The sequence below is a fragment of the Myotis lucifugus genome, unplaced genomic scaffold, assembly GCF_000147115.1.
Source record: "Myotis lucifugus unplaced genomic scaffold, Myoluc2.0 scaffold_15, whole genome shotgun sequence".
Classification (NCBI taxonomy): Eukaryota; Metazoa; Chordata; class Mammalia; order Chiroptera; family Vespertilionidae; genus Myotis; species Myotis lucifugus.
Window position 1 is genome coordinate 5,199,134 of NW_005871063.1, and position 26,068 is coordinate 5,225,201.

Genomic DNA, 26,068 nt, shown 5'->3' on the forward strand with positions numbered 1-26,068 from the left:
GGAATCCCAAATCTTGATGGTTTTTTTGTTTTAAAAATACTTTTACTTTGTCTTAGTCTGTAGTCATAGAAGTAGATGCATATGTAGCTTTTAATTATGTGTTTGTTAGCTTTTTACTTACCGTACTTTGATGGTACCCACTAGTTTATTAAGCCCTGTTTAATACTGGGAAGTATTAATGACAATTCACCCTCCTTTTAGTTTGGATACTGAAACATTGTTAACTAGAATTAACCATAAGCAGATATTTAGTTCATAATATAGCATAAATATGGTAGATTTCTAATGCAAAAATAAGATGTAATTGTGGTTGTATACTATTTAACTGCACTGTGGTTAAATAGACTTTTTCCTGCAGGGCTGTCTGGGAGCTAATTACTATTTGGTATACTGGTTCTCTGGGAAAGTATATACAAATTAAAGCTGACAGCATTGGGAACTTGACCCCATCTCTCAGACCCCCTGCACAACCTACTAGATAGCCAGTTAAAGGAGAGTCCTCTCATGATTTAACGTGCATACTGTTGGATTCCACGGAAACTAAAAGCTCTTCCTTCATAACTGAGGAAGAAGTCAGTGGGTTAGGGAACCCTAAGAAATGTCATAGGATCCAGGAGAAACACCTCTTTAATATATATATAGGACCGCCCTTTGTCCATGGACTTAACAAGTAGCGTGTCAGGAATAACCCAGAGGACATTATTAAAGGCAAAAATTGGAACGAAAGCAAAGAATCAGGAGCAGAGGTTTGAGTGACAAGTTCAAGGTGTGGCCTAGAGATATTGTTCCAAATGTAGGCCTTGACCTGTGTGAGGATTTGGGGCACACTGTGCCAGGGAGGATTAGGCAGAGTGGCCCAACTGAGTTTATTTGCTCACTCATTCACTGCCTACTCTTTTTCAGGAGATGCAGAGATTAATACACGGTCAGTGTTAAGGAGTTTGTAAGTGGCTACAAGTCTGTAGAAGAGAGAATGAGACTTGTACCCTGCAGAGTCGTAGTTGAGAATGCTGATCTTTTCGTAGTGGGGCAAATGAGTCGTATGAGTATAGAGGATTACTTCTTTTTCCCTTAACCATTGAATTTATGATTAGACAGTTCTCTAATATATCTACCCTGTATCTTGCCATTCCTTTTGAGAATCTTGTTGAGTTTCCTTTAAAAATATAGCTATTCTTTTGAGAGATTCCATTTTAAACTATTATCAGCTAACACTTCAATAATTATCTGACATTGGTTAATATTCAGCCACTTACTATGTGACCTTGAGTAATTTGGTTAACCACTCCAAGCCTCATTTTCCTCATCAGGAAAATGGGAATGAATAGCAACAGTACTGAACTCTAAGCTCTAGTGTGGGAGAGGAAGGAGATTGATAGGAAGAAGGCAAGATTTCTAGGAAAAAGCTGTGAGGGTGCTGAAAACAAATTTTGTAATTTCATTATTTTACTTCTTTCTTCACTTCCATATCCAAATAGTTGCTAAATCCTGTTGATGGTTTCCTTTTACCGTATCAGAGTTGTGACCTATTATCTCCATTTTCATTACCTTTGGATGTTTGTACTAATTTCATAAATAATCTTGCCTTTAGTCTCTTAACTATCAGCTTATAAAACACAACTTTGATCATATTATTGACCTCTCTCAGTGAATAGAGCATTGGCCTGTGGACTGAAGGGTCCCGGGTTTGATTCCAGTCAAGGGCACATGCCTGGGTTGCAGGCTCAATCCCTAGTGGGTGGCGTACAGGAGGCAGCTGATCAATGATTCTCTCTCTTCATTGATGTTTCTATTTCTCTCCCTTCCTCTCTGAAATCAATAAAAATATATTAAAAAAATACACCCACCATTGTTCTCCCATTAACTTTTCTTTAACCTGGAATTCAAAATTGTGCAAAATATGATTTGAATATATTTCTCCTACCCTACATCTTAGCATTTTCTGTCATGTATTCTGTGTCCAAATTATATTCCACTGAGCATTATTCTCTGAATGTGGCCTTAAATTGTTTTGACTCTCACTGTCTATTTGGCCTAAATGTTTTCCTGTCTTTTTCCGTCCAAATCCTAAAATGTCTTTTAAAACGGTTCTAATCTTTTACTATCAATTCTGTTCTTGATTTATTCTTTCAAAAAAAATATTTTTATTGATTCAGAGAGGAAAGGAGAGAGAGAGAGATACAAACATCAATGATGAGAGAGAATCATTGATTGGCTGCCTCTTGCACTCCCCCTACTGGGGATCGAGCCCACAACCAGGCATATGCCCTTGACTGGAATCGAACCCGGGACCCTTCAGTCCGCAGGCTGACACTATCCACTGAGCCAAACCAGCCAGGGTTTGGCTCAGTAAATGAGTGTCATGTGGTTACATTAATTCTTATGGTAAAAAGCAAAACTCTATGTTTTCTAATTTCCTAAAACATTAGTTTTTGTACTCAATGCTTTCTACATTATCTTATGGTTATTTGTTGACATTTTTGGCACTAATAGATGGTAAGTTCTTTGAGCACAAAAACTATGTTTTACCTATCTTTGTGTACTTTGAAGCTCCTACGCCAGTATTTTGCTTATAACGGATGCTCAGTAAATCTTGCTTTTTTTTTTCTTAAAAGAAAAATGTGTGATTATTTTTCGGATGAAGACCAAACATGCTAATGTCCACAGTTGGATAAAAAAAAGTTAACCAATCAAATGTGTGAACTATAATCTTTATAAAGATTAATAGTTTAAGCAAAAGCCTTTACCCTGATTATGGGAATTCTTAAATTGTATTTCATAGATATTTGAGAATTCAGTGTATTTCATAGGGTACTAGGCTTATTCCAAGCACTTTAATTCATGTTTTTATCTAAATAGACTGTCAAATCACTAGGCATATGAATGTATGAATAGCTGTTTCAGTTTATGATTGTTGTTATGATTATTGTGCTATGTAGCTATTAATAAGCTTTTGGTCTTTATAAAACTTATATTGGGCATCTGTGGTTCCTAATTATTCAGGACAAGTTAAAGTAGCTTAATATCATTGCTTCTTTGTACATTTAATAAAGTTATGCCTAACATGGGGGGGAGATAAAGATTATTTAAGGAATTTATGACCATGAACTGGTAGAGATCCAGAATAGTCATAACTGCTAAGAGTCTTGAAAACCAAAAAAATGTAAATGAGTGTCATGTGGTTCCTTGAGCTATAATGAACACCATTTTTCTCTTAGGAAGAAGAGAGAAGCTAGGAGCAACTATGCATGATCATTTTCACTAAATTCTTCTAAGAATGTTTACCTGTTTACAACTGGATTCATCCTTTCTAATATTGGGAAATAAATACTAGTCAGATACTTTGTCTTAAAGTAACATATATCTGTTACTTTAAGACAAAGAAAACCCCCACCTTTACAGTAATTATATGAACATTTATTGTGTAAGTGTAATTTCAAAAGTTGCCACATGATGGCAGAAGATCCTTGTATCTGGAAAGACAAATGGAAAAAACTTCCAGTTTTATTTGAAATAGTATTTGTCTTTTCATATTTCAACTAGTAATCTTCATGTTTGTGTTATCTGATATAGATTTATTGTTATCATTTTAAATGTTTTAACTAATTTTAAAATGGAATACGTGTTTTGTGTTTTTTTCCATTTTTCATATACAAATTTAACCCATTTTTAAGGTTTTATATATTTCCCCTGAATAGTGTTTTAAATAATTGTTTTGGTAAATGTATTTTTTTCTTAAAAAGTCAATTTAGGGGAAATTGAGTACAGTTATTTATTATTTATAGATAAATGTATGAAACCCAAAATGTGGAATTTTGACTTGATTTTAGAAATGAAGGAATTGATTCATTCTTTGTATTAATTTACCTAGAGTTTGGAATGGCCATCTCATGTTCTCTTGACTGTTTTGTTAGTTGCCTACTTTATCACTGTCAGTTCTTCTCTGAAATTTTCCGTCTTAATTTAAGAAATTATTCATTCTGTAAATATTTATTAAATGCTTACCATGTTTCATATACTACCCTAGACACTGAAATTTGTAGTGATAAAAAAATCCATAAGATATAATCAGATATAACTTTTTCAGAGCTCACAATCTTGCAAGGCAGATAGCTACCAAATACATTATTGTGTTTTGAGTTCATGTTTGTGGGTCTTATTAAAACAAATATACTTTTCATACAAATTTAAAGAATATACAACTTTTACATAGGTACAGTAGATTAATTATAAAAATATTGAATTATATGAGTGATGACTGGGAAAAGATCAAAATAAAGATTTGGAAATTTTGGGAAAACTTAAATAGTCCAAGGTTTTGTTTTGTGTTTTGAAGGATGTTAGATTCACTAGTTAAAAAGAGAGGGGGAATAACATGACATTTTTTAAGTTTTAACTAGTGACATTTTGGCCTTTTTCAGTGTCCACATGATTTTTATTATATATTGTTTATATAATTTGTAATAAAAACTGGGACATGATTGTAAAGAAGCACTAAAATAAAATCATATAACACATGTATAGGTAAGTACTTGAAATGTAGATTTATTGACTGTTAAATTTGATTTATTGCTAGAACTAAAAATAGTTCTTTATGAAAACAGCCTTCAAAAATAAGACTAAAAAATAAAAATTACATATATCTGTTACTTTAAGACAAAGAAAACCCCCACCTTTATAGTAATTATATGAACATTACAAAAAGAAAATAAACAGAATAATTGCTCTTGGGATATATTAATGTGTGCCTTCTTTTTAGCTGTTTCTATCTGTAATATCTGTTACTTTTTTCTGAAAAAATGTAGTTTTTACAATATGGTATTAAATTTTTTTCTTGAAATTGCATGTAAGATTTTGCATATATATTTTACGATTAATTGCTGACTTCTTTAACTGAGAAAACCTTCTTTTCGAGTTAGTGTTTTTGATCTCTCTGGATAGATGTGGAATTGCTGGGTCATAGGGTAGTAGTACATGTAAGTTTTTGAAGATCCTCCATACTGTTTTCCAAAGGGGCTGCACCAATGTACAATCCCACCAAGAATACATGAGGGTTCCTTATTTTTCACATCCTTAGCAACACTTATGATTGTTGATTTATTGATGGTAGCCATTCTGAGATATGTGAGGTGATATGTCATTGTGTGTGTGTTTAAAATACATGTTTATTGATTTTAGAGAGAGGGGAAGGAAGAGGGAAAGAGTGATAGAAACATCAGCGAGAGAGAAACATCAATCTGCTGCCTCCTGCAGGCCCCTTACTGGGGATGGATTCTGCAACCCAGGCTTGTGCCCTGACCAGGAAACAAACTAGTGATCTCTTGGTTCATGGGTTGACCACTGATCAACCCCAGCCTCGCGTCATTGTGGTTTTAATTTGCATTTCCCTGATGAGTAGTGATGTTGAGCATCTTTTCATGTTATTGGCTATTGTATGTCCTCTTTGGAGAAGTGTCTATTCAGATCCTCTGCCCATATTTTAATTGTATTGTTTGTTTTTTTGGTGTTAAGTTATATGAGTTCCTTATATATTTTACATATTAATCCCTTATCAGATGTATTATTGGCAAATATTTTCTACCATGTAGTGAATTGTCTTTTCATTTTGTTGTTAGTTTCTTTTCAAGATGCAGAAACTTTTTAGTTTGACATAATCTCATTTATTTTTCTTTTGTTTCCCTTTGACTGAGGAGATGTGGCTTTTTAAAATATATTATTTGGGGCCCCAAGAAACTTTAAGATGCAGAAGAAGAGTAAGAAAACTACAGATATGACACAAGGCACTTGTATTTGTCAAGTATTAGGAGTATCACCATGTGGACCAGTAGTTTTATTGCTAGCTTTACCCAGTAGCCAAATAAGTTTCTATTAAATGAGTACAAAAAACGTTTTATATAAATGTTAAAGGCACACTTTAAAATTAAATATCCTTTGCATTTTGAAGTTATTTATTACATGTTCTTACAAGCTATTATCTTTTTAAAGTATGCTACTTTGTAAAACACTGTGTAATATGAAGTGAGAATTCTCGTGATCTGTCTGCAATGTGTTAAGGAAAAATAAATTATGACAATGGAAGTTCAGAGTGATATCTTGAAAAAGAAGTTATTAGAAAGGGATTACATTTTATTTGCAGCTGTTAGGTGACTTAATTGAAGATATTTCACTTTTTGTAAAAAATACCGTGTCTATTTTTTCCTCATATTTTTATTAAAAAGTTTTCAAAATTGAAATAAATATTTTTTAACATCTCTCCATCTGAAAATGTGTTTTTGGATTTTTGTGTACAAGAATCCAAGCTATTTTATTTACTTATTTAAATACATTTTTATTGATTTCAGAGAGAATGGGAAAGGGAGAGAGAGAGAGAGAGAGAGAGAGAGAGAGAGAGAGAGAGAGAGAGAAAGAAATATCAATGATGAGAGTCACTGATTGGCTGCCTCTTGCACACCCCACCCTGGGGACTGAGCCCACAACCTGGCATGTGTCCTGACCAGGAATCGAACAATTATCTTTTGGTTCATAAGTCCAGTCTCAACCAGTGAGCTACACTGGCCGAGCTGGTAAACATCTTTTCATGTGCTTATTTGCCATCTGTATGCGATTTTGGTAAAATGTCTGTTCATGCCTTTTGCATATTTTCTAATTGGGTTATATTTTTAGTTTTGAGAATTCTTTATATATTCTAGATACTAGTTTGTTTTTGTTTTTTTGTAAGATGTGGTTTGCATATATTTCTCCTATCTGTAGTTTGTTTTTCATTCTTTTAACTTTTTCAGAGTGAAAGTTTTAATGAGTTCCACTTTATTACTTTTTCTTTTTATGATCATGCTGTTGGTGTCAAGTATGAATTCTTTACCTCTTCCTAGGTCCTGAAGATTTTCTCTTCTTCTTTCTTTCACACTTTACATTTAGGCCCATGGTCTATTTTTAATTAACTTTTGCATATGATGTGAGGTTTAGCCTGTTTCTTTTTTTTTCCTTCTTCCTTTTTTGGTATATAGTCCACTTGCTTCAGCACCATTTGTTGAAAAGGCTGTTTCTCTTCCATTTTATTGCTTTTGCACCTTCCTAAAAAATCAATTAGGCATGTTTGTGTGACTCTGTTTCTGGGTTCTCTATTTTGTCCCATTGGTCTATGTGGTGGTCACTCCACCACACTATTTCGTTTGCTGTAACTATAAAAGCCCTAACATCAGGAAGAATGATTTTTCTGAAACTTGGGGAGATCAGCTCTGGGAGAAATGACATCTTAACTATGCTGAACTACTTCAGTTTTTACATTTAAATTTAAATAAAATTAAGAACTCAGGTTCTACAGTATTATATTTCAAGGGCTCAAGCCACATTGGCTTGTGACTACTCTGTTGGATAAGGTAGCTCTAGAATACCGTACATACTGGTTCCTGTGTCTGGAACACCCCTCCTTTTAGGTTGACCAACTTCTTATCCTTTAGATGGCACCTTGTCCTAGATACCCTCTCTGTCCCACGTCTCATTTCTCAGCCCAAGAGCTGCCATGGAACTCTGTGTTCATTTCTAATTATGGCAATTATTATGCACTCCCTCCTCTTCATTATTACATTGTGTGCTAGTTACTCTGTTACTTCTCTGCTTCACCACTAAATTATAAGCTCCTTTGAATCAGAAATTGTGTGATTATGCTTATATCTCTAGCACCTGACATTTAGTGTGTGCTCAATAAGTAGTTGGTGATGTATGAACAGTGTATCACATCTAGTTAATTTACTTATTTTTTGTAGACCGTCTTCCAGTTGGGATTTGTCTGGTGTTTTCCTCATGAATAAACTGGGGTTATGGGTTTGGGGAAGAAAGTCCACAGAAGTAAATGCCATTGTCATCACATCATATTAAGGATACATTATTGCCATTGTTTTGATCTCATTAATGTGTCTGATAATGATGAGCTTGTGCCTTTACTTTCTATGTTACCTTTACTTATTTCAGCATTTATGGGCTATACATTAATCAGAAAATTGGATTTTATTAAGTAATGGTAAATGCTAAATCTTTAAATAAGAGTTATCTATTCAGTAGTTGGAAAGTTATCTATTCACTAGTATCATTTTTGCTTGTGCTTGCATTATTATTATTTTCAACCACAGGATTCTTTATAAGCATCTTTTAAAGTCTCCTGTCCATTAGACCAAATAACATAAATTGTAAATCCACTTAACTGACCTGACCAATTATAGCATGTCCCAATACCGGGCTCCGGGGGCAGATTGTGGTTGTAGGGAGAGGTTTCTCTCAGTTTGGTGGCATGGGGAACTGGGGAACTAACTTTATATTACTTATTGCCTGAATCATACATGACTTTCACAGTGTTAAACAGTTATGTGACACCCTGCAATTTAAATACCAGTAAAACAAAATTTTTAAATAAAAATCCTAAATAGAAATTCTGATGTTTTCTTCCCTTGCTCCAATGGATTGCCTTGCTGTAATTTGTGTATCCCCGAGGTACTCACATCTGACACTGGAGACTAAGTCTAGAACTAAAAGAATTTCAAAGATTTTTTTCCTGCCTCCCTAAATTGATTCTTTTCTAGTCTCCAGACTTCTTCAAGTGATTATTCCTTTGTGCATGGTATCCTTGTTATGCAATTCCTTTTTATTTCCTGACAACCAGACTGGATGTATACTGGTTCCTACATCCATATAGAAATCCAAGCCATTGCTAGGTTACTTGCTTCAAAACTTTTCTTTTAAGGGCTGGTTAATTAGAGTACTTCTAAGAGGCTGACATTTATATTCTTTTGGAATATAGAATTTGAATGCTTTCACTGTTTTGTCTTTAAAAAAACAATCTGTTCTTTTCATCTTATAAACACCTTTCCAGTTTCCCTATATTTATGAGTAATTCTTTGAAATGGGAAGATACATGTGCTGTAATGCTAGAAAGAAATAACTAAAAAATAATATAGACCAGGATTATTTAAGGAAACCCAGTGTATAGATTATGAACCTAGACTGAGATTAATTAAAACTGATTATTTCCAAAGGGAATTTTAAACATTAACAACGTTTTTAGGATTAAACCCTTTCATTCTGTTTATTTTCTATAATTCAGTGTATAAAAATTTGATTCACGCAGCTTTTTAAATATTGTTTATTATAAAGTGAGGTGTATATACATCTTTGGACATTTTTGACATGTTCTTATTGTTAAGAGATTCTAGTTAATAGATTCTGTATAAAGCAATACTTGGACAATTGATGCTACCATATATTATTCCAAAGTAATAGAAAATTATGCATTTTTTGTTGGGGTTGGTTGGGTAGCTATAATCCTTTTAAAGAAAACATGTACCTTATGCATTTAGGCTATAATATATTCTATTTTGCTTTATACATTAATATATATTATATAAGTATGTGTTACATGTATACATATTATATAATATTTCTGTTACCTTATTTCGGCATTTATGAACTATACATTTATCAGAAAATTGTATTTAATTAAATAACTAAAGACCCAGTGCACGACATTTGTGCACTGGGGGGCGGAGGGGATCCCTCAGCCGGGCCTGTGCCCTTTCGCAGTCTGGGAGCCCTCAGGTGATGTCCAACTGACAGCTTAGGCTCACTCCCCGTGGATATCCTTACCGCTGCCACAGAGGTGGGCTGCTGTGCTCACCAGCCGTCAGCCCGGCTTGTGCCTGAACGGCGCTCTTTAAGAATGATAAATAGCAAATCTAATCACAGGCATTTTGATGTTACTCAGAGAAGAAATTCATAATACATTTAAGTATGGCATATGGCAACATGCTTGAGGAAGTTAATATTTTATGTCTATTTGACATTTTTTGAGATGCTGCCTCCTGAATTCTTTTTTGGCTGTATATTTTTAGCTCATTTTGTGAAATTACTGTGTTTTTTTGTTTGTTTGTTTAAAAATATGTATCCGAGATGAATTCAGGTTTAGGGCTTTGGTTATTCCAGATAAACTTAACAATGGCATGTTTTTCCATTTGTTACTTTGCTTTCCCATTGTTTCAAATGATTCTCCTTTTATTATTCAGATAATAGATTCCTAGTCTGCAGCATTATAATTGAGAATAATTGCATGGTATTGAATACAATTTGAATAGCTTTCTATTGACTGTGTTACTCTTCATTTTTAGCTTGAAAGTAATCTATAGTTATTTACACAGTTACTGTTCCCAGATGTTAATGCTAAAACTCTCTGACTCAGATGAAATTCTCCTTATAAGATAGATGTTTTCTATAGAAATTCAAGCCATTGCTTGATTACTTAAAACTTTAAGACAAATTAAATTTGAGTATATGTGATTTCATTTACCTAATGATTTATATTATGAAATTTAACATCCAGTTAAATTTATTTTTGGAATTTGGTGTTAAGTAGCACATACTGGTGCTAATTTCTTTACAGCTCTTAAAAAATACTGTATAGTCTGTGGGACTCTACTTCACAATTAGCTGCTATTGGTTAGAACTGGAAGAAGGAATGATTACAATAGCAGTGTTTCTGCTCTAAATAATTTATTGAAATATGTATTTATATACACATGTAAACAGGCTATATTTGTTTTTATTTTTAATGTTTTTGTTAGTGACAATATAAAGAAAATATATTTGCTGAGAATCTAATTGAACAGAACATATTAAAAGGAAGTCATTTGTCTTTAAGTTCTTTATTTTATAGCAAAATAGCATGCCTATCTTCTAGGTTCCTTTGATGCTAGGAATATTTGTATAATTAATGCCAGCTTCCATAACAGATAGTCCCAAAGTGTCAGTGGCTTAATATATAAATTTATGTCTTGCTCTTGAAATGTGTGTAGATGTCCTGTTCAGGCAGTGATACTGGAATCTAAACTCTTTCAATATTGTAGATATATCTCATGAGTGTGATCTAAATATCCAGAAATATGTGGTGCTTCTCAGCACTCTAACTCCCCAAAGCATCTCGTTTACCAGCCTCTCCTTCCAAGTGTTTTGGTTAGTCTGTTGTTTGCCTCAACTGTTATCCCTTGTCCTAGGCATCAGTGACTCGTACATTTGCCTTACATGTCTTATAAATTGACTCCACGTGCCCCCCAGCACTGGAGAGTTCATGGTCGATGAGATAAAGGCAAGTGCCCTTTGAGCTACTCCTCCAGGAAGTCGCCAAACAGGTCACAAAAAACAATCTTAATTCTTTGAGTGTAAGATCTGTTTTATTCCCTCTGATACTGGGTACCTGGACTGGGAACGTGAGCTGCTGTCTTCAACACCACTGCCCATCTGGAGGGCATGGGACAGGACAAGAGAGTTAGAATACCACAGAGCTCTCTGACAGACGCAGCTCTTTTTCTTGACTAAATGTTTCTCTGGTTGCTGCCAGCTTCCTGTTGGTGTCCAGAGTTCTGAAAAAGTTGGTTTTGCCAGTTTTTGCCAGTGCATTTGTTGCTTTTGTGGAGAATTGAACCATTGGAGTTCCCTACTTAACTGTTTTTGCTGACATCTGGTTCTAAGATTTTTAATGTTTGAGAATGATTTTATCCTGAGGACACTGGGAAAGGAGCGATGATAACGACAAGGATATGTTCCCCATTGGATACTAAGGGAAGAGTATCCAAATGGAGCTGCACTGTAGGCAGTTTAAAATATGGGACTGTAGTGAAAGGCAGAGGTGTCAGGGTTTGAGGTCAGGCTTTGGATTTGGTAATGTTGAATCTCTGGAATTTAGAAAGAATAGCAAAGGGCTGCTGAGGCTTAGGTTTGAAGAATACAGTCATTGTTCAGAAACCTGTGAAGTTAGGGCAATATATCATTTTTTTCTTTTTCTAATGGGAGAATTATTTTTGGAATCTGGTGTTAAGTAACACATTCTGGTGCCAATTTCTTTGTCAGCTCTTAAAAAATACTGTATAGCCTGTGGGACTCTTACTTCACAATTAGCTGCTATTGGTTGGAATTGGAAGAAGGAATGATTACAATAGCAGTGTTTCTCTGCTTAGTTTCTATCAGAAAATCACTAATTTGTACTGAAAGAAATAAAGACCTGGATACTCAGTGTCTTCTTTATTTTCTATTACCTTTTTTTTTTTCACTTTGCCAGTTTCTCTCCCCTCCCCAGACTCAGGTAGCTTATTTCTAGTTTCCACCTTTTTCATCTTATGGCTCATAAACTAATTACTAAATTCTGCAGCACACCCAAAATTACATTTTTTGCCAATCTGACAAAAAAAGTGTATAATTTTGATTCATTCACCCTGAATGGCTATTGTTGTGTTGGCCATTGTAATTTTTTTTGTTTGACAATCAAAGGGAAAAGAGGTCAGTGCCCCTGACTAAATAGTTAGTGATTCATGTTTTAAAAAGTCTTGGAGCACACCAGTGTGGCATACCGGTTGAAAATCGCTGAACTAGAGCTTTAATCTCTGCTGAATCAACTTGAAAAATAATTTCTTCTCATTCTTCTTTCCCTTCCAGTCTTTACTTCTCTCTTATTTACCATTGTTTATTACAGGCCTGCAGGCATTTGTGAAAAGTCAATGAAATGACATTTATAAAAAATTCGAATGTACCTTGCCAATTTCCAGGATAGAATAACCGAGGCTTTAATTATTGGGAACTGCCAAAAAAAAAATCCCATTAAATTAAAATATGTATAGTTTATAAATATACTATAGACTGAATCATAACCTCTTGGGAATTTCAAAATAATTTCTCTCTAATGACTTACAGGTTACTTGTCTTTTAAAAATCAATTGATAATTAGACTGGAAAAGAAAGGATATGATCATGAAAGTTTTAATTGCTCCCTAAGTGTATTTTGCCAAAGTTTTAACTTTTTTTTTAATTGGAAAAGGAAGGCACTGTACTACTATAGGCTGTGTTATTGAAAGTAGAAACACCAAAAGCATTTCCTGGGAATATTGGTTTAGATCATGTTAACAATTTGTCTACTATTGAAGTATAGAGACTTTGAGGAAATTCTATTTAAAGTTGGATATTCAATTTTGTGAATATGTATTCTTTAAAACATTCCTGTTCTATTGTATGAGGACATAGTATAAAACCAATTATCTGTATGCACGGGAGTTTATGTACACGCCTTGAAAATTGGTCTCATCATAAGGCTAGGACTAACCCAGTGAAATGGGGAAACCTGTTAGAGATATGGGTGCATGAACCCTGTGGAGTGCAGCATCCCCACTTTTCTTCATGTCCTTAATGTCTTAAGATAACCTTACAAAACTGGGAAATGAGAAAGGTGAGAATGAAAGCATGCTGGTAGGGTTCCTCTTTACTCTGTAGACAGCATTAGAGATAGGTCCAGCCTACACAGTCACTGTCTCATTCTTCTTGGAAACCTGTAGTGACTAAGATTTTTAGTTGCTACAGTAGTTCTGTTCTCAACTCGCTTGAAACTGTAGTCTAGTCAGTCAGACAACCTTGGGAAAAGGGTCCTCAGGTCCAGTTCAGCTGAGGGGCCTGTACGTCTCATTATTACGATAATTGAAAATTGTTATGGAAATCAAAACTTTTTACATTTTATTGAGAATTTATAGTTAAATTATATTTATGATCCCTTTAAAGATAGGTTCCTAATTCTGTTTGAGAAGTTATTTTATGTAGAAAGAATAAATATGACTATATATGAAGTGGCAAATTTGTTTTGCAAAAGGGAATTATTTTTCTTAAGCTGATTTTACTACAGTATGGTATAATATTTATGAGAAATAAGCCAGAGCTTATAGTTGGGATTGAGATCTGCTATGTGGGCAGCTACAGTATAAATGATCAGAAATTATATTTTCATAGTTTTCATTTTGAGTTGTTTTAGGGATTGGCCATCACAGATATGGGTCCAGTTTTTCTTTATTTTGATTAAAGTCTAGAATTTTTACTTATCCTCTTTGTTTCTAGTAAATCTAGGCCTATGTGTTTATGCCCATAAATTTCCCAGAAACTTTACTGTGCTAAATATGGTATATATAAAATGGTATATACTATAGAATCTTATCTAATAAAAGACAAACAGGGTAATTGACTGTACCTTCGCTACACTTCCCATTGGCTAATACAGGCAATATGCAAATTAACTGCCAAGAAAGATGGCGGTTAACCGCCAACAAGGACGGCGGTTAATTTGCATACACAGGCGCAATGATGGGAGGCTAAAGGGGAAGGACGGAAGAACGGTGATCGGAAACCCAGGCAGCAGGCAAGAGCTGGGGGGCAGGCAAGGGCCCCCCGGCCCTGGATCGGAGAACCGGGGACGCCTTTGCCCGTCCCCCAGCCAGTGATCCCAATCGGAAAGCCGGTTCGCAGGCAAGGCGGCACCCCCGGGACCCAGGAGCCTCCTTGCCTGCGGCCCGTGATCCTGATTGCGAAAGTCGAGGCATGCCTAAGGATTTTTTGTACATGTCCCACAGTCTAGAAGCAGAGTCAGAATCAAGACGTGGAGTCTTACCTCAGCGCTGGGGTGTTTAAAAGTATCTAAAAATAGCAGTTCCATTGTGGAGTCCACCACCATGTTTGCCCCAACGGGAGGCATGCTGAGGACTTCCAGGGCAGTCCTATAACCTCCAGGTGGCGACAGCAGCTCTGGAGAGGGAAAAACTGCAGCACTTCCTGTGTCCGAAGTGCTAGTACTCCAAATCTTGGCCTATCTCCAGCACAGCAGAGAAAGGCTGAGAGAGGAGAGGTGGGTACGGTGGCTCCAGTGGTCCAAATCCTGTCATTGTCTGCATTACCTAGCCTCAGCGCCCTCCAGAGCAGCCTCAGTGCCAGTGCAGGGGAGGCTTTGGAAAGGGTGGTGGTGAGGAGAATGCTTCTGACTCTGGATACCCAGTGAAACTGCTGTCAGGAAAACGCGGCAATGAGTGAAGAATAATGTCTCAAAATGAAGAGGTTGGTTTTTGTTTTTTCTCATCAGCAAAATGTGAATATTACCTAACCCACAGACTTTGCAAGAATTAAATAAAATTCCAGAAATCGTATAATGGCCGGGCTGAAGTAGATAGGTTGGTTGAGCATGAGCGTGGTCCTCTGCATGGAAAGGTTGCAGGTTCAATTCTAGGTCAGGGCACATACCTGGGTTTCAAGTTGGATCCCTGGTCGGGGCTCCTAAGGAAGGCAACTGCAGGGATGTTTCTTACATTGATGTTTCTCTCTCTCTCTCCCACCTCTCTAAAAATCAATGGAAAAATGAACTAATGCCATATCTACAAATGTGGATAATCTAAAAAAAAAAAAGTGGGGGGGGGGCCCTTAACTGGTTTGGCTCAGTGGATAGATCATCAGCCTGCAGACGGAAGGGTTCCAGGATCGATTCCAGTCAAGGGCACGTACCTTGGTTGCAGGCACATCCCCAGTTGGGGGTGTGCAGGAGGCAGCTGATCGATGTTTCTCTCTCATTGATGTTCCTAACTCTCTATCCCTCTCCCTTCCTTTCCATTAAAAAAATCGATATATTTAGGGAAAAAAAAACGGGTATGTAAAAAAATATATAACTTTTTAGGGGCATATATGTTATCTATACTAAAAAAAAGGTAATATGCTAATTAGACCAGACATCTTTCGGACATCCATCCAGACATCCTTCTGGACAAAGCCACTGTGTTGGGGGCCAAGGCAGAAGCTGTTACAGGCGATCAGACTGGCAGGGGAGGGCACTTAGGCCGCAGCCAGGCCACCAGGGGAGGGCAGTTAGGGGTGATCCAGCTGGCAGGGCAGCAGTTGGGGTGATCAGGCCGGCAGACAGAGGTGCTTAGAGGTGATCAGGCAGGCAGGCAGAAAGGTTAGGGGGCAATCAGGCAGAGGTGGTTAGGGGCGATCAGGCAGGTAAGCAGGTGAGCTGTTAGGAGCCAGCAGTCCCGGATTGCGAGAGGGGTCCCAGATTGGAGATGGTGCAGGCCGGGCTGAGGGACTCCTCCTGTGCATGAATTTTGTGCACCGGGCCTCTAGTAATTTTCATAATAAACAATTCTCAATCATCACAATAATGAAGAGACATACAGGCCATATATGGTTAAATTTGGTGAATACTCCACTCAGCTGATCTTGACCTTAGGATCATTTTCCAAAGGTGGTCTGAGAATTGACCAGACTACAGTTTTAAGCAAGTTGAGATCAGAATCATTGTACCAACTAAAAATCTTAGTTTTAATTCTCAGGTTAATAATGAATTATAGGTCGATTCTTTTCATCCCGGAGGTCGATATTGAATGCATTAAATTTCCATTTTAACATAATGAGTAAAGATTTTATTGAGAAAGTAACCTTCTCCAACCCTTTTAGACCATCTAAAAATGTTAATATTTCTGTTTTTTTTTAAAGTTTTAAATGTAAGATATACCAAAGTTAAATAAAATTATATAAAATCTTGCAAAGACATGAATCTTTGTAGTCACTTTAATTTTATATTGATAATTTTTTAGAAAATGTAACTATAAATTATGATTACTCCATTGAAATTTACTTTGGTACTAAGTTAAGCTCCATTTAACTATATTGCTTTCTTCTCCAACACACATTCAGTTGATTTTAGTAATGTTCCAGGGCTCATGTTAGCTTTTTATCTTTACAATGGGAATTGACTTTTGCAAATACTTACTAGTGTGAAGTATTTAACACACATTATATGTGACATTAAAACATTTATTCTGTCTTTCTGGGATATTATAGAGTTATTTAATCTTAAATTAAAAATAATCATAAGTTTTGTTTTATTGGCATTTATAGATGTGCTACAGAACACATTCTATGACTTTTTTTTTGGTTGTAAGAATTGAGAGAGATGAGACAAAGCAGTCAAAAGTATGTGATATTGTCAGTACACCCAGTTTTATATGGTATAGTAGTTGCTCCTATTTAAGTTACAATTTTTATTTGGTGAAAAGGGCTTCAGGGCATCCTTATTATTTTTCATTAAACACTTAAAATATTTCAAATTTATTATTAAACACCTCTCAGTTCCTGGATATTAGAGGGTTGAATAAAGAGCAGTGTTTAGAATAATTGGTCCCTTCTCCCCAGGTAGTTAAGTTAAGCAGAACTGATCTTTTGCATGGGCTGAGCACTAACATATATGTTTGGACTTTGTGAAGGAAAGAGTCAGGAAAAGAGAATGACGAACATTATAGTAGTGGTTCTCAAACTTCTGGGGATCTCAGACTCATCTGGAGGACTTTTAAAAACACAGTAGTTTCTGATTCTGTAAATCTGGAATCAACCTGAGAATGTACATACTTAACAAGTTCCCAGATGCTGCTGATGCTGGCTCTTTTCGAGACTTAAGACAGAGATAAGGCTGACAGGAAAATCAGAAGGAAGACTTCACTTTAGGAAATACAGGAGATGAGAAATCTAAGAAGCAATTAGGGAATAAGGTCTCGTTCAGGAACACCTGCACTACCTGCCAGAAAGACAATCATTAAACATCCTTTTTATTTTTTCAAAGTTTTAAGTTTACATGATTTCAAGAGTCAAGTAATACCAAAACATTTACATTAAAAAGTCATCATTCTATCACATTCTTCCTCATTTCTGCATTCGTGTTTTCCAGAGACAGTCACTTTTAATTCTTTAGTCTTAAATCACATGATCAGATGTTCAGCTGATCTTTCTCACACACAAAATGCCTTTTTTTAAAAATATGCTTTATTGATTTTTTACAGAGAGGAAGGGAGAGAGATGGAGAGTTAGAAACATCGATGAGAAAGAAACATCAATCAGCTGCCTCCTGCACACCCCCTACTAGGGATGTGCCCGCAACCAAGGTACATGCCCTTGACTGGAATCGAACCTGGGACCCTTCAGTCTGCAGGCCAACGCTCTATCCACTGAGCCAAACCAGTTAGGGCCAAAATGCCTTTTTAATAGATGCATATTACCTATAAAGAAAAATAAATCTGTAAGCCTCTGGTTGAAGTACAGAAAAGGGAAAGCATAATATTGCTATCTAATATGCAGATAAGTAGAACTGAATAAATCATTTTGATATAATATTTATAAAATATCACTAATTTTGACCTTACCCAATTTTCTGTCTAGTATTGTTTTTTTTTAAATGTGAATCTCAAAATATAAAGGGTTTTTATAGCTGCAGTTTCATACTTAGTCTCCCTATCTCCCTTAAATAAACAAGGCATGTGGCCCGTTGGCCGCAAATTTGACATGCTTGCTGTAAAGTTTTAGATTGGTAAACAACAAAAATGAGGGCATTTCAGGTGGAGAGAATAGCTGCAGTAGAAGTTTAGTCAGGATAAAGCAGATACAGAGATGGATCTAATGAGAACGGGGATTTGGGACTTCATTCATTCATTGATTGTTCATTGTATATCATGTGACTAAAACACCTTTCCTGCCACATAGGACCTTTAGATCTAATGGCTGTGATGAATATATAAGTAAAAAATTAATAAAACTGGTAAATGTCAGAATAGAGTTGGTTTATATATATATATATATATATATATATATATATATATATATATAGAGAGAGAGAGAGAGAGAGAGAGAGAGAGAGAGAGAGAGAGAAATACTTGATAAATTTAAATAGAAAATAATGTTGGCCTACCTGAGGGTGGTTGATAGAATTTAAATTTGATTCAGTAGGAAATAGGACACCATTGTGGTTTCTAACATAAGAGAATGACTAAATGATAATGTCATTGTTTCTGGTATAGAGGCAAGGTAATAATTATCTCGCCTCAATTAAAGGTGTGTTGGTTCATGGTTCTTTTATAAAGCTAGGACAGTTATACCACTCGTCATCTTGATTATTTGAGTTGTTCACAGTGAATGACAGTGATGTTTTAGAGTGAAACCAATTTTGGGGCCAGAGGGAGGACAGACTAACATAATTTCTCATAATTAGCTATATATTGAAGCGATATTTTATCTATATAAACAATTATATAGTGAACTTAAACTATAGGAAAAGTGGTAAAATAAATATATTAGTGAATATAGTTTAAATGATGTATTATGCATGGCTATGAGGATACTCTTAACGGAAAACAATAGCTTGGAGTTCTTTGACCAGTGATGGATTTGGCATTGTGTTTCCTTTGTCTTTTACTGTTTTTTTTTTTTTATCATGATGCTCTATAAAATATTTGTTCCCTCTTCCTATTTCTTTTTTAAAACCTAAGAGTAAATATCCAAAGTTCACTTTTTATATGTTTAATCATAGTTTCCTGTAGTGATTGAGTTACTTTTTCTCTGGTTTGGTTATAGATATATTGTTTCTGGGTAACTCATGAATATTGTTGTATGATAATGTTATACTCTCATTTGATTCATTAGAATAATATTTAAATGCAGAAAATAACTTTTAAGACACAGTGTATTTTAATTTTCTCTTAAAATTTGTCTTTTAGAAACAAAGCAGTATTTAATGTAATAATAGCCTGCTTAGGATCATGGCACATAACCACAATTGAAATGTAAAATTACTTTCAATTTCATGTGTGATTTAAAAAAATACATTATTTAATTTGATATAGTAACTCACTTGATCTTGTAGCAGATTGCATTGGAGAGTGTCTGAAAATTGTAGATTGTTACACTGTTTTTGATGAAAGCCAGAATATAAATTAGAAATTAGATAGAAAACATACTACTCATTTTATTTTCTTGATAACATCCTAAAGATTTTCTAAAAAGATTTCAAAGTATAATTTGAATGCATCATGTTCTCAAGTTAGTTATATAATTATTTCTCCTTTTTTCATTATGGAATGCAAAGCTTTTTAAAATTAAAGTATAGTTGACATACAATATTATATTAGTTTCAGTTATACTATATGATGTGATCACACGAGAAGTCTAGTAAACATCTGTCACCAAAGTTATTGTGATATTATTGTTTGTATTCCCTATGCTCTACTCTATATCCCTGTGACTTATGTTATAACTATAAGTTTGTACTTCTTAATCCCCTTCATTTTTTTTTTTTTGCCTGTTCTCCCACCACCCAGCCCTCTGGCAACTATCAGCTTGTTCTCTGTATCTATGAGTCTGTTTAGTTTTTTAGATTCCACAGGTAAGTGGCATGATACAATATTTGCCCTTTTCTGACTTATTTCACTAACATAATATCCTATAGGTCTATCCATGTTGTCCCAAATGGCAAGAGTTTATTCTTTTTCATGGCTGAGTGGTATTTTGTGTATACTCAGGGGTAGGCAAAAGTAGGTTTACAGTTCTTTGCATGGAAAATAATACAGTAATTAATAAATAATAATATAAGAATAAATGGTTTCATGTTCTCACAACTGTAAAACTATTTTTGCCCAGTGCCTATATATATCTATAGATAAACACACACCACTTTTTCTTTAGACATTCTTCTATAGGTGGAAACCTAGGTTGCTTCTATAGCATGGCTGTTGTAAATAATGCTTCAGTGAACATAGGCATGAATACATCTTTTCAAATTAGTGTTTTGTTTTCTTCAAATTCCCAGAAGTTAAATTGTTGGGTTCTTCTTTGTCCCCTGTTAGAGCCTTTATTTTAAAGTCTATTTTGTCTGGCATAAGTATTGCTATCCCAGCCTTTTTTGTTTCCATTTTCATGAATTATCTTTTTCCATCCCTTTACTTTGTCTGTGTGTATCTCATGTAGGCATTATAGGTAACGGTCTTGTTTTTTAATCCATTCAGCCACCCTAGGTCTTTTAAATGGAGCACTTATTCCAGTAACATTTAAAGTAATTACTGATAGGTATATACTTATTGCCATTTTAATTGTCTTTATACTAGCTTTATAAGTGGTTGGTCTACTACCTTTATTATGTTTGCCTTTACTGTTGACATTTTTTTCTTATATTTTCTTATTGCTAGTTTCGGCCTTTCCTTTTTCAATTAAATAATTCTTTTTAACATTTTTTTATATGCCAATTTAGTGGTGATGAACTCCTTTGGCTTTTGCTTGTCTGGGAAATTCCTGATTTCTCTTTCAATTCTGTATGATATCCTTGAGGGTAGAGTAGTTTGGTTGTTTTTTTTCTTTTCATAATGTTGAGTATATTGTGCCACTCCCTTCTGGCCTACAAAGTTTCTTTTGAAAAATCAGCTGATTGTCTTACGGGCTTCCTCTTGTATGTAACTAATATTTTTTCTTTTGCTGCTTTTAAGATTCTCTTTTTATCTTTTAACATTTTAATCCTATAATACATCATCTGTATTTTGCATTGTGTGCTCATCACCCGAAGTCTACTCTCCTTCCTCCACCATATTTGATCCCCTTAACCTTCTTCATCCTCCTCCATCCCTTCCCCTCTGATAACCACCATACTGTTGTCTGTGTCTGAGTTTTTGTTTGTTCATTTGTTGTTTTCTGTTTTAGATCCCACATGGGTTATATCATATGGTTCTTGTCCTTTTACTTATTTTACTTAACATGACACTATTTTTTAAGGCTTTTCTGATATCCCAATTAAATACAAAATCTCATATGTATTTTTATTGTTGAAAGTATTACATATGTCCCCTCTCCCCCACCGCCTGGAGTCACAGGTGAGTCCTGTGTATGGCTTACTGTATTGGGCAGAGGAACCTGGGGAACTTGATTCCAGAGGGGCCCAGCTTCATGGCCACCTGAGAAATACACTTATTGGCGACACTAGTGCTACTTTGTATTGTTTGTTTTCTGTGAATCAGTGTGACGCATTGGGGCTAGGAAATAGCATAGGTTATTTTTGATAATTTTTTGTATGCTATAAAAGTGGAAAATCTATCATCAGTGACTTGAAAATCACAAAACTGGGTCAAAGAGAGCCAATAAGTCAAATTTACTATCATTGCCAACATAGATTCCTCTTTTCTGTAATATAAAATATTCTGCATTAATGACTTGAGCAGCTGTACTTCAAATCCCCACAGTGTCTTTGAATTTAGTTTTTGTAATTCAGGTAACTTTCAGGTTTTTATGGAGGGGGGTGTTTTTGTTCCTTGAGGAGGCATGGCATTTTTAATCAGTTCTCTAGGGAAAGCTTGATTAAATGCTCCAAACTTAAGTTTGTTGGTTCATTGTTGCTAATAAAATCTTACAATAATTGTAGAAGAAAGGTAACTTTTCCCTTCTAGATATAGCAGTTGTCCTTCTGTTTGGGAGTTTATATTGAAGGAGTACAAATAATTTAATTTGCTGAAACTGAAAAATTATTGTCATTTTAGTTTTCTAGGAAATTATGGCCATAGCAGCATATATGCCTATCTTGTAAGGGAATTTATAATTTGGTTTATGTAGTTCAAAAGGCGGCGGCTTCTTATACCATTTAGGAGCCTATGCTAAATGTTTTTCTAAATATGAGTATCCTTTTGTGAGGTAATTATCTTTGTATTTATAGAGTTTGATAGTTTGGATTTTCATATGTCATGTTTTCTACAGAATCAAGAATGTTTCTGACTGTACTTTTGGGTTATTTAGTTGCAATTTTGTTTTAAAGAACAAAGAAGGGCAAATAGTAAAAAACGTGATTAAACAAAGTAATGAGAATTTACAATTTCTTGTGTTAATCTTTACAGCCAAATTAATTACAACAGGCAAATTGATTTGGTCTCAGCTGGTAGGACATATCATGAAAAACCAAACCTATAACTTTTCTCCATTCCAAAATTTCTACTTAAAAGCTTCTCTCCTCCTTGCTTTCTTTCCCATTTAATTAAATATTTACATCTTTATTATGAGATCAAAACAGTACAGAGGTGAGATGTTCAGAACAAAATGTTAAAGACTGCTCCCCAAACTTTTGTGGGCATCTTTTTAGTCTCTCTCTCTCCATACATACATTCTTGGCTTTCTGTGACTATCTCTATCCCATGTTTAAAAATTGTGGCATGCAGACCAAAGGGTCCTGGGTTCGATTCCCACTCAGGTCTCTCTTCCCTTTTCTCTAAAAATCAATGGGAAAAATTTCCTCAGGTGAGGATTAGCAAAACAAAATACAACAGTCAGTCTCAAATATTGTATGCCAGGTGTATAAGAAAGTTTATTCCACTTCGATGTTATCCTGTGTGGTAGCACAAATCCAACAAGTCACTCTATCAGTACAAATGGTAGCTTAATGGTACATGAAGTGAATTTTATCAGAATTCACAAGCATGTGCTAAAGTATCAATTCAAATCTATTCTTTTGGTAAGGAAATTGTTGTGAAACCTATTTGAAAATAATTTTGGTGTGTTTTACTTAGACTTTTAAAATGTGTATGGCTTAAGAAATATTTCCAGAAACAGAAAGAAGAAAAACTGCTGGTAAATGTAGGCTTAATTGACAGCAGGAGAAAATGAGAATTAAACAAAAATAACAGCAAGAACTAAAAGGGACAAAACTTTGTTACTCATGTAATCATTATGACCCTATTGGAAATAAAGGTCTCAGGATTGAGAAAAGATACCCTTAAAGCTAACTATCAGGTTCTTCTTTGAACCCTGATGGATATACAAGAAAAATATTTCAAAGATATTTTAGAAGTTGAGATAACAACTAGTTGACCGTGTACAAGACATGTCAGTATCCCAAAGTGGAGAATCTACATGCAGGCTACCTGGACCAGGACCCTCAGGCAGCAGTCCCTAACGTATGCAAATATACCTCTTTCAGGGAAAACTGGCATTTCTGTTTGTTCCCTCCTTATTAAGTCCTGAGGTGACAGCCAGTTAACTATTTCCTTTTGAACCTGTGAACACAAGTCTGCTGGCTATCAGAGCCAGGCTATCAGAGGTGTGTCCTCTTGGCAGCAGCCACAAGGGACAGAGCATCAGACGTGTACCAGTGCCTTACACTGGGGCAGGGGAAGAGTGCTAAGTTGGTACCTGCCAGCCTCTCCATCCCTGGGGAAGATTGCAGTCAGCCACTACCTGTGTACTAAATTAGAAGCCTGTCCCTCAAATCACAGGTTTTCAAGATCTGCAAATGGGTCTCTCATGGGATTAAGTAGTCTCAGTCTGCTGTCTCTGGAAGGGATAGCCACAGTGAATCTGTGTAAACTGGTTAAGAAGTGTTTCTTAGTTCACTATATGAAGTGGATTTCTATAAAACATGAAGAAAATATTATTTCTTATACAAGTAAAGGTTTAGAATATAGCCAAAGAAATCCAGGAATATATGCACCACTGTGTTCATTGCAGCATTATTTGCAGTAGCCAAGATTTGGAAGCAGGCCAAATGCCCATTAGTAAGTGAGTGGATAAAAAAGCTGTGGTACATTTACACAATGGAATACAATTCAGCCATAAAAAATGAAGAAAATCTTACCTTTTGTGACAGCATGGATGGACCTGGAGAACATCATGTTAAGTGAAATAAGCCAATTAGAGAAATACAAGTACCATATGGCAACTTATTGTGGAATCTAATGATCAAAATAAACTAACAAAGTGGAGACTAACTCATGGATACAGAGAACAGACTGACAGCTGTCAGAGGGGAGGGATTAAGAAAAAAAAAAGACTCATGGACACAGACAACAGTATGGTGATCGACAGAGGGAGGAGGTAGAAAAGGGTAAAGGGTAAATGGTGATAGGAGACTTGACTTGGGATGGTATGAAATCTATGTAATTTTATTAACCAATGTCACCCCAGTAAATTCAATTAAAAGTAAATATAAAGAAAAATCACCCTAGTCATGAAATCGTTGTTTCTCTTTTCCATGCTTGGATTAAGTATGCATTGCTGAAAAGTGGGTAAGCCACTTTAGTGTTGTGTTGATCATATTAAAACCAATTACAACCCCCCCCCCCAAAAAAAAGGGAATGTCTAGAATTAAAGTTTGTTTGGTGATAATGGCAGTTATAAGCAATTTAATTCTCTTAAACCACTTAGAGTAGCAACATTATCTAGAGTTAATGAATTAATTCGCTTAACCACATCATCAACTTCCCGAATTGAAATACAGTAGTACTCCAGCCTGATTGAAGATTAATTTTAAAGTGAGAATCTGCTTCAAAGTGTCACTTGTGTATGACGATGGTAGTTGGAATATTAGGCTGAAGATGGTGATTGAATGAGAGAAAAATTACAGCATAAAAATAATACAGAATATTTTTGACAAAATGGTGTTAAATATTGAAGACTTAAAGGCTTTAAAATTTTTTTTAATCTCGTGTGATTTAAATTAGTTTTTAAATTGAAGAGGGGGTTGAACTTAATAAATTTTGAGACCCACTTTTAGACGTATTAAGACCCATGGCTACCCTTTGAAAACCTAATGAAAGCTATGGCTTCAGGACAGTGCCATGCTTGTTTACATACAATTTTTCACATGATTTTTGGGTAGTTTATACTCATTTCTGAAGCCCATCCACGGACAATTCTCACCCACCCTCAATCGCCCCCTACCCTGCAGCTTTTCAGGTAAAGAACTTTGCTAAAAGCTTATTAAATATCTTAAAATACTAAAAATTATTACTGAATAGTAAAGACACAGTGTTGTATCTTTTTCATCAAGTTCAGAAGACTCAGTGATGGAGAAAAACAGGTACTTGGAATTAGAATTCTTTACTCCAATGTTGAATGAATACAGACCTTATTTTAATTTTATACCTATAACCTTCATTTTTCTCTCTTTTTACTAGGCGTATGCAGCAGTGCTATGGCAACAAGCTAACGAAAACAGCCAAAATTCAACTGAAAAAGCATGTTTTGGAGCCGCCCTCCCAGAAGAGAAACTTAATGACTTTCGTGATGAACAAATAGGACAGTTGCAGGAGCTGATGCAAGAAGCCACTAAACCCAATAGGCAATTTAGTATTACTGAGTCTGGGAAACCAAAATGTTAGTCTGTACAATAAAGCTTAACAAAAGCATTTCAAGTTCAGAACCCCTTATTTTAACTATCATTGGTTTTAAAAAATGTATTGAGCTTTTAGGCTTTGAGAATGCTGGTGTTAATGAAATATGTATTTTTACTTGGGAATGTTATGAACCCTCTCTGCAACGTATAGATCAGGTCACCGGTGGACAGAACTTTACATTATTGAGGTAAATATCAGTACTTGCTGGATGGGATTTGATTTTTGGACTAAATAAAGAAGAAGAGCTCGAAACTGGACAAACCTGTAGAATTCTGTCA

The 26,068-nt window shown here is 35.2% G+C and overlaps 1 protein-coding gene across 1 annotated transcript in view; it reads left to right on the forward strand.

Annotated features, from left to right (window-relative positions):
• SDHAF3 (succinate dehydrogenase complex assembly factor 3) overlaps positions 1 to 25,802 on the forward strand; it is a 38,727-nt gene extending 12,925 nt beyond the window's left edge. The window contains exon 2 of the mRNA XM_006085005.3: positions 25,572 to 25,802. Coding sequence (XP_006085067.1) covers positions 25,572 to 25,775 — 204 coding nt within the window. The 3' untranslated portion in view covers positions 25,776 to 25,802. The remainder of the gene's footprint in view (positions 1 to 25,571) is intronic.
• Positions 25,803 to 26,068: the final 266 nt, after the last annotated feature.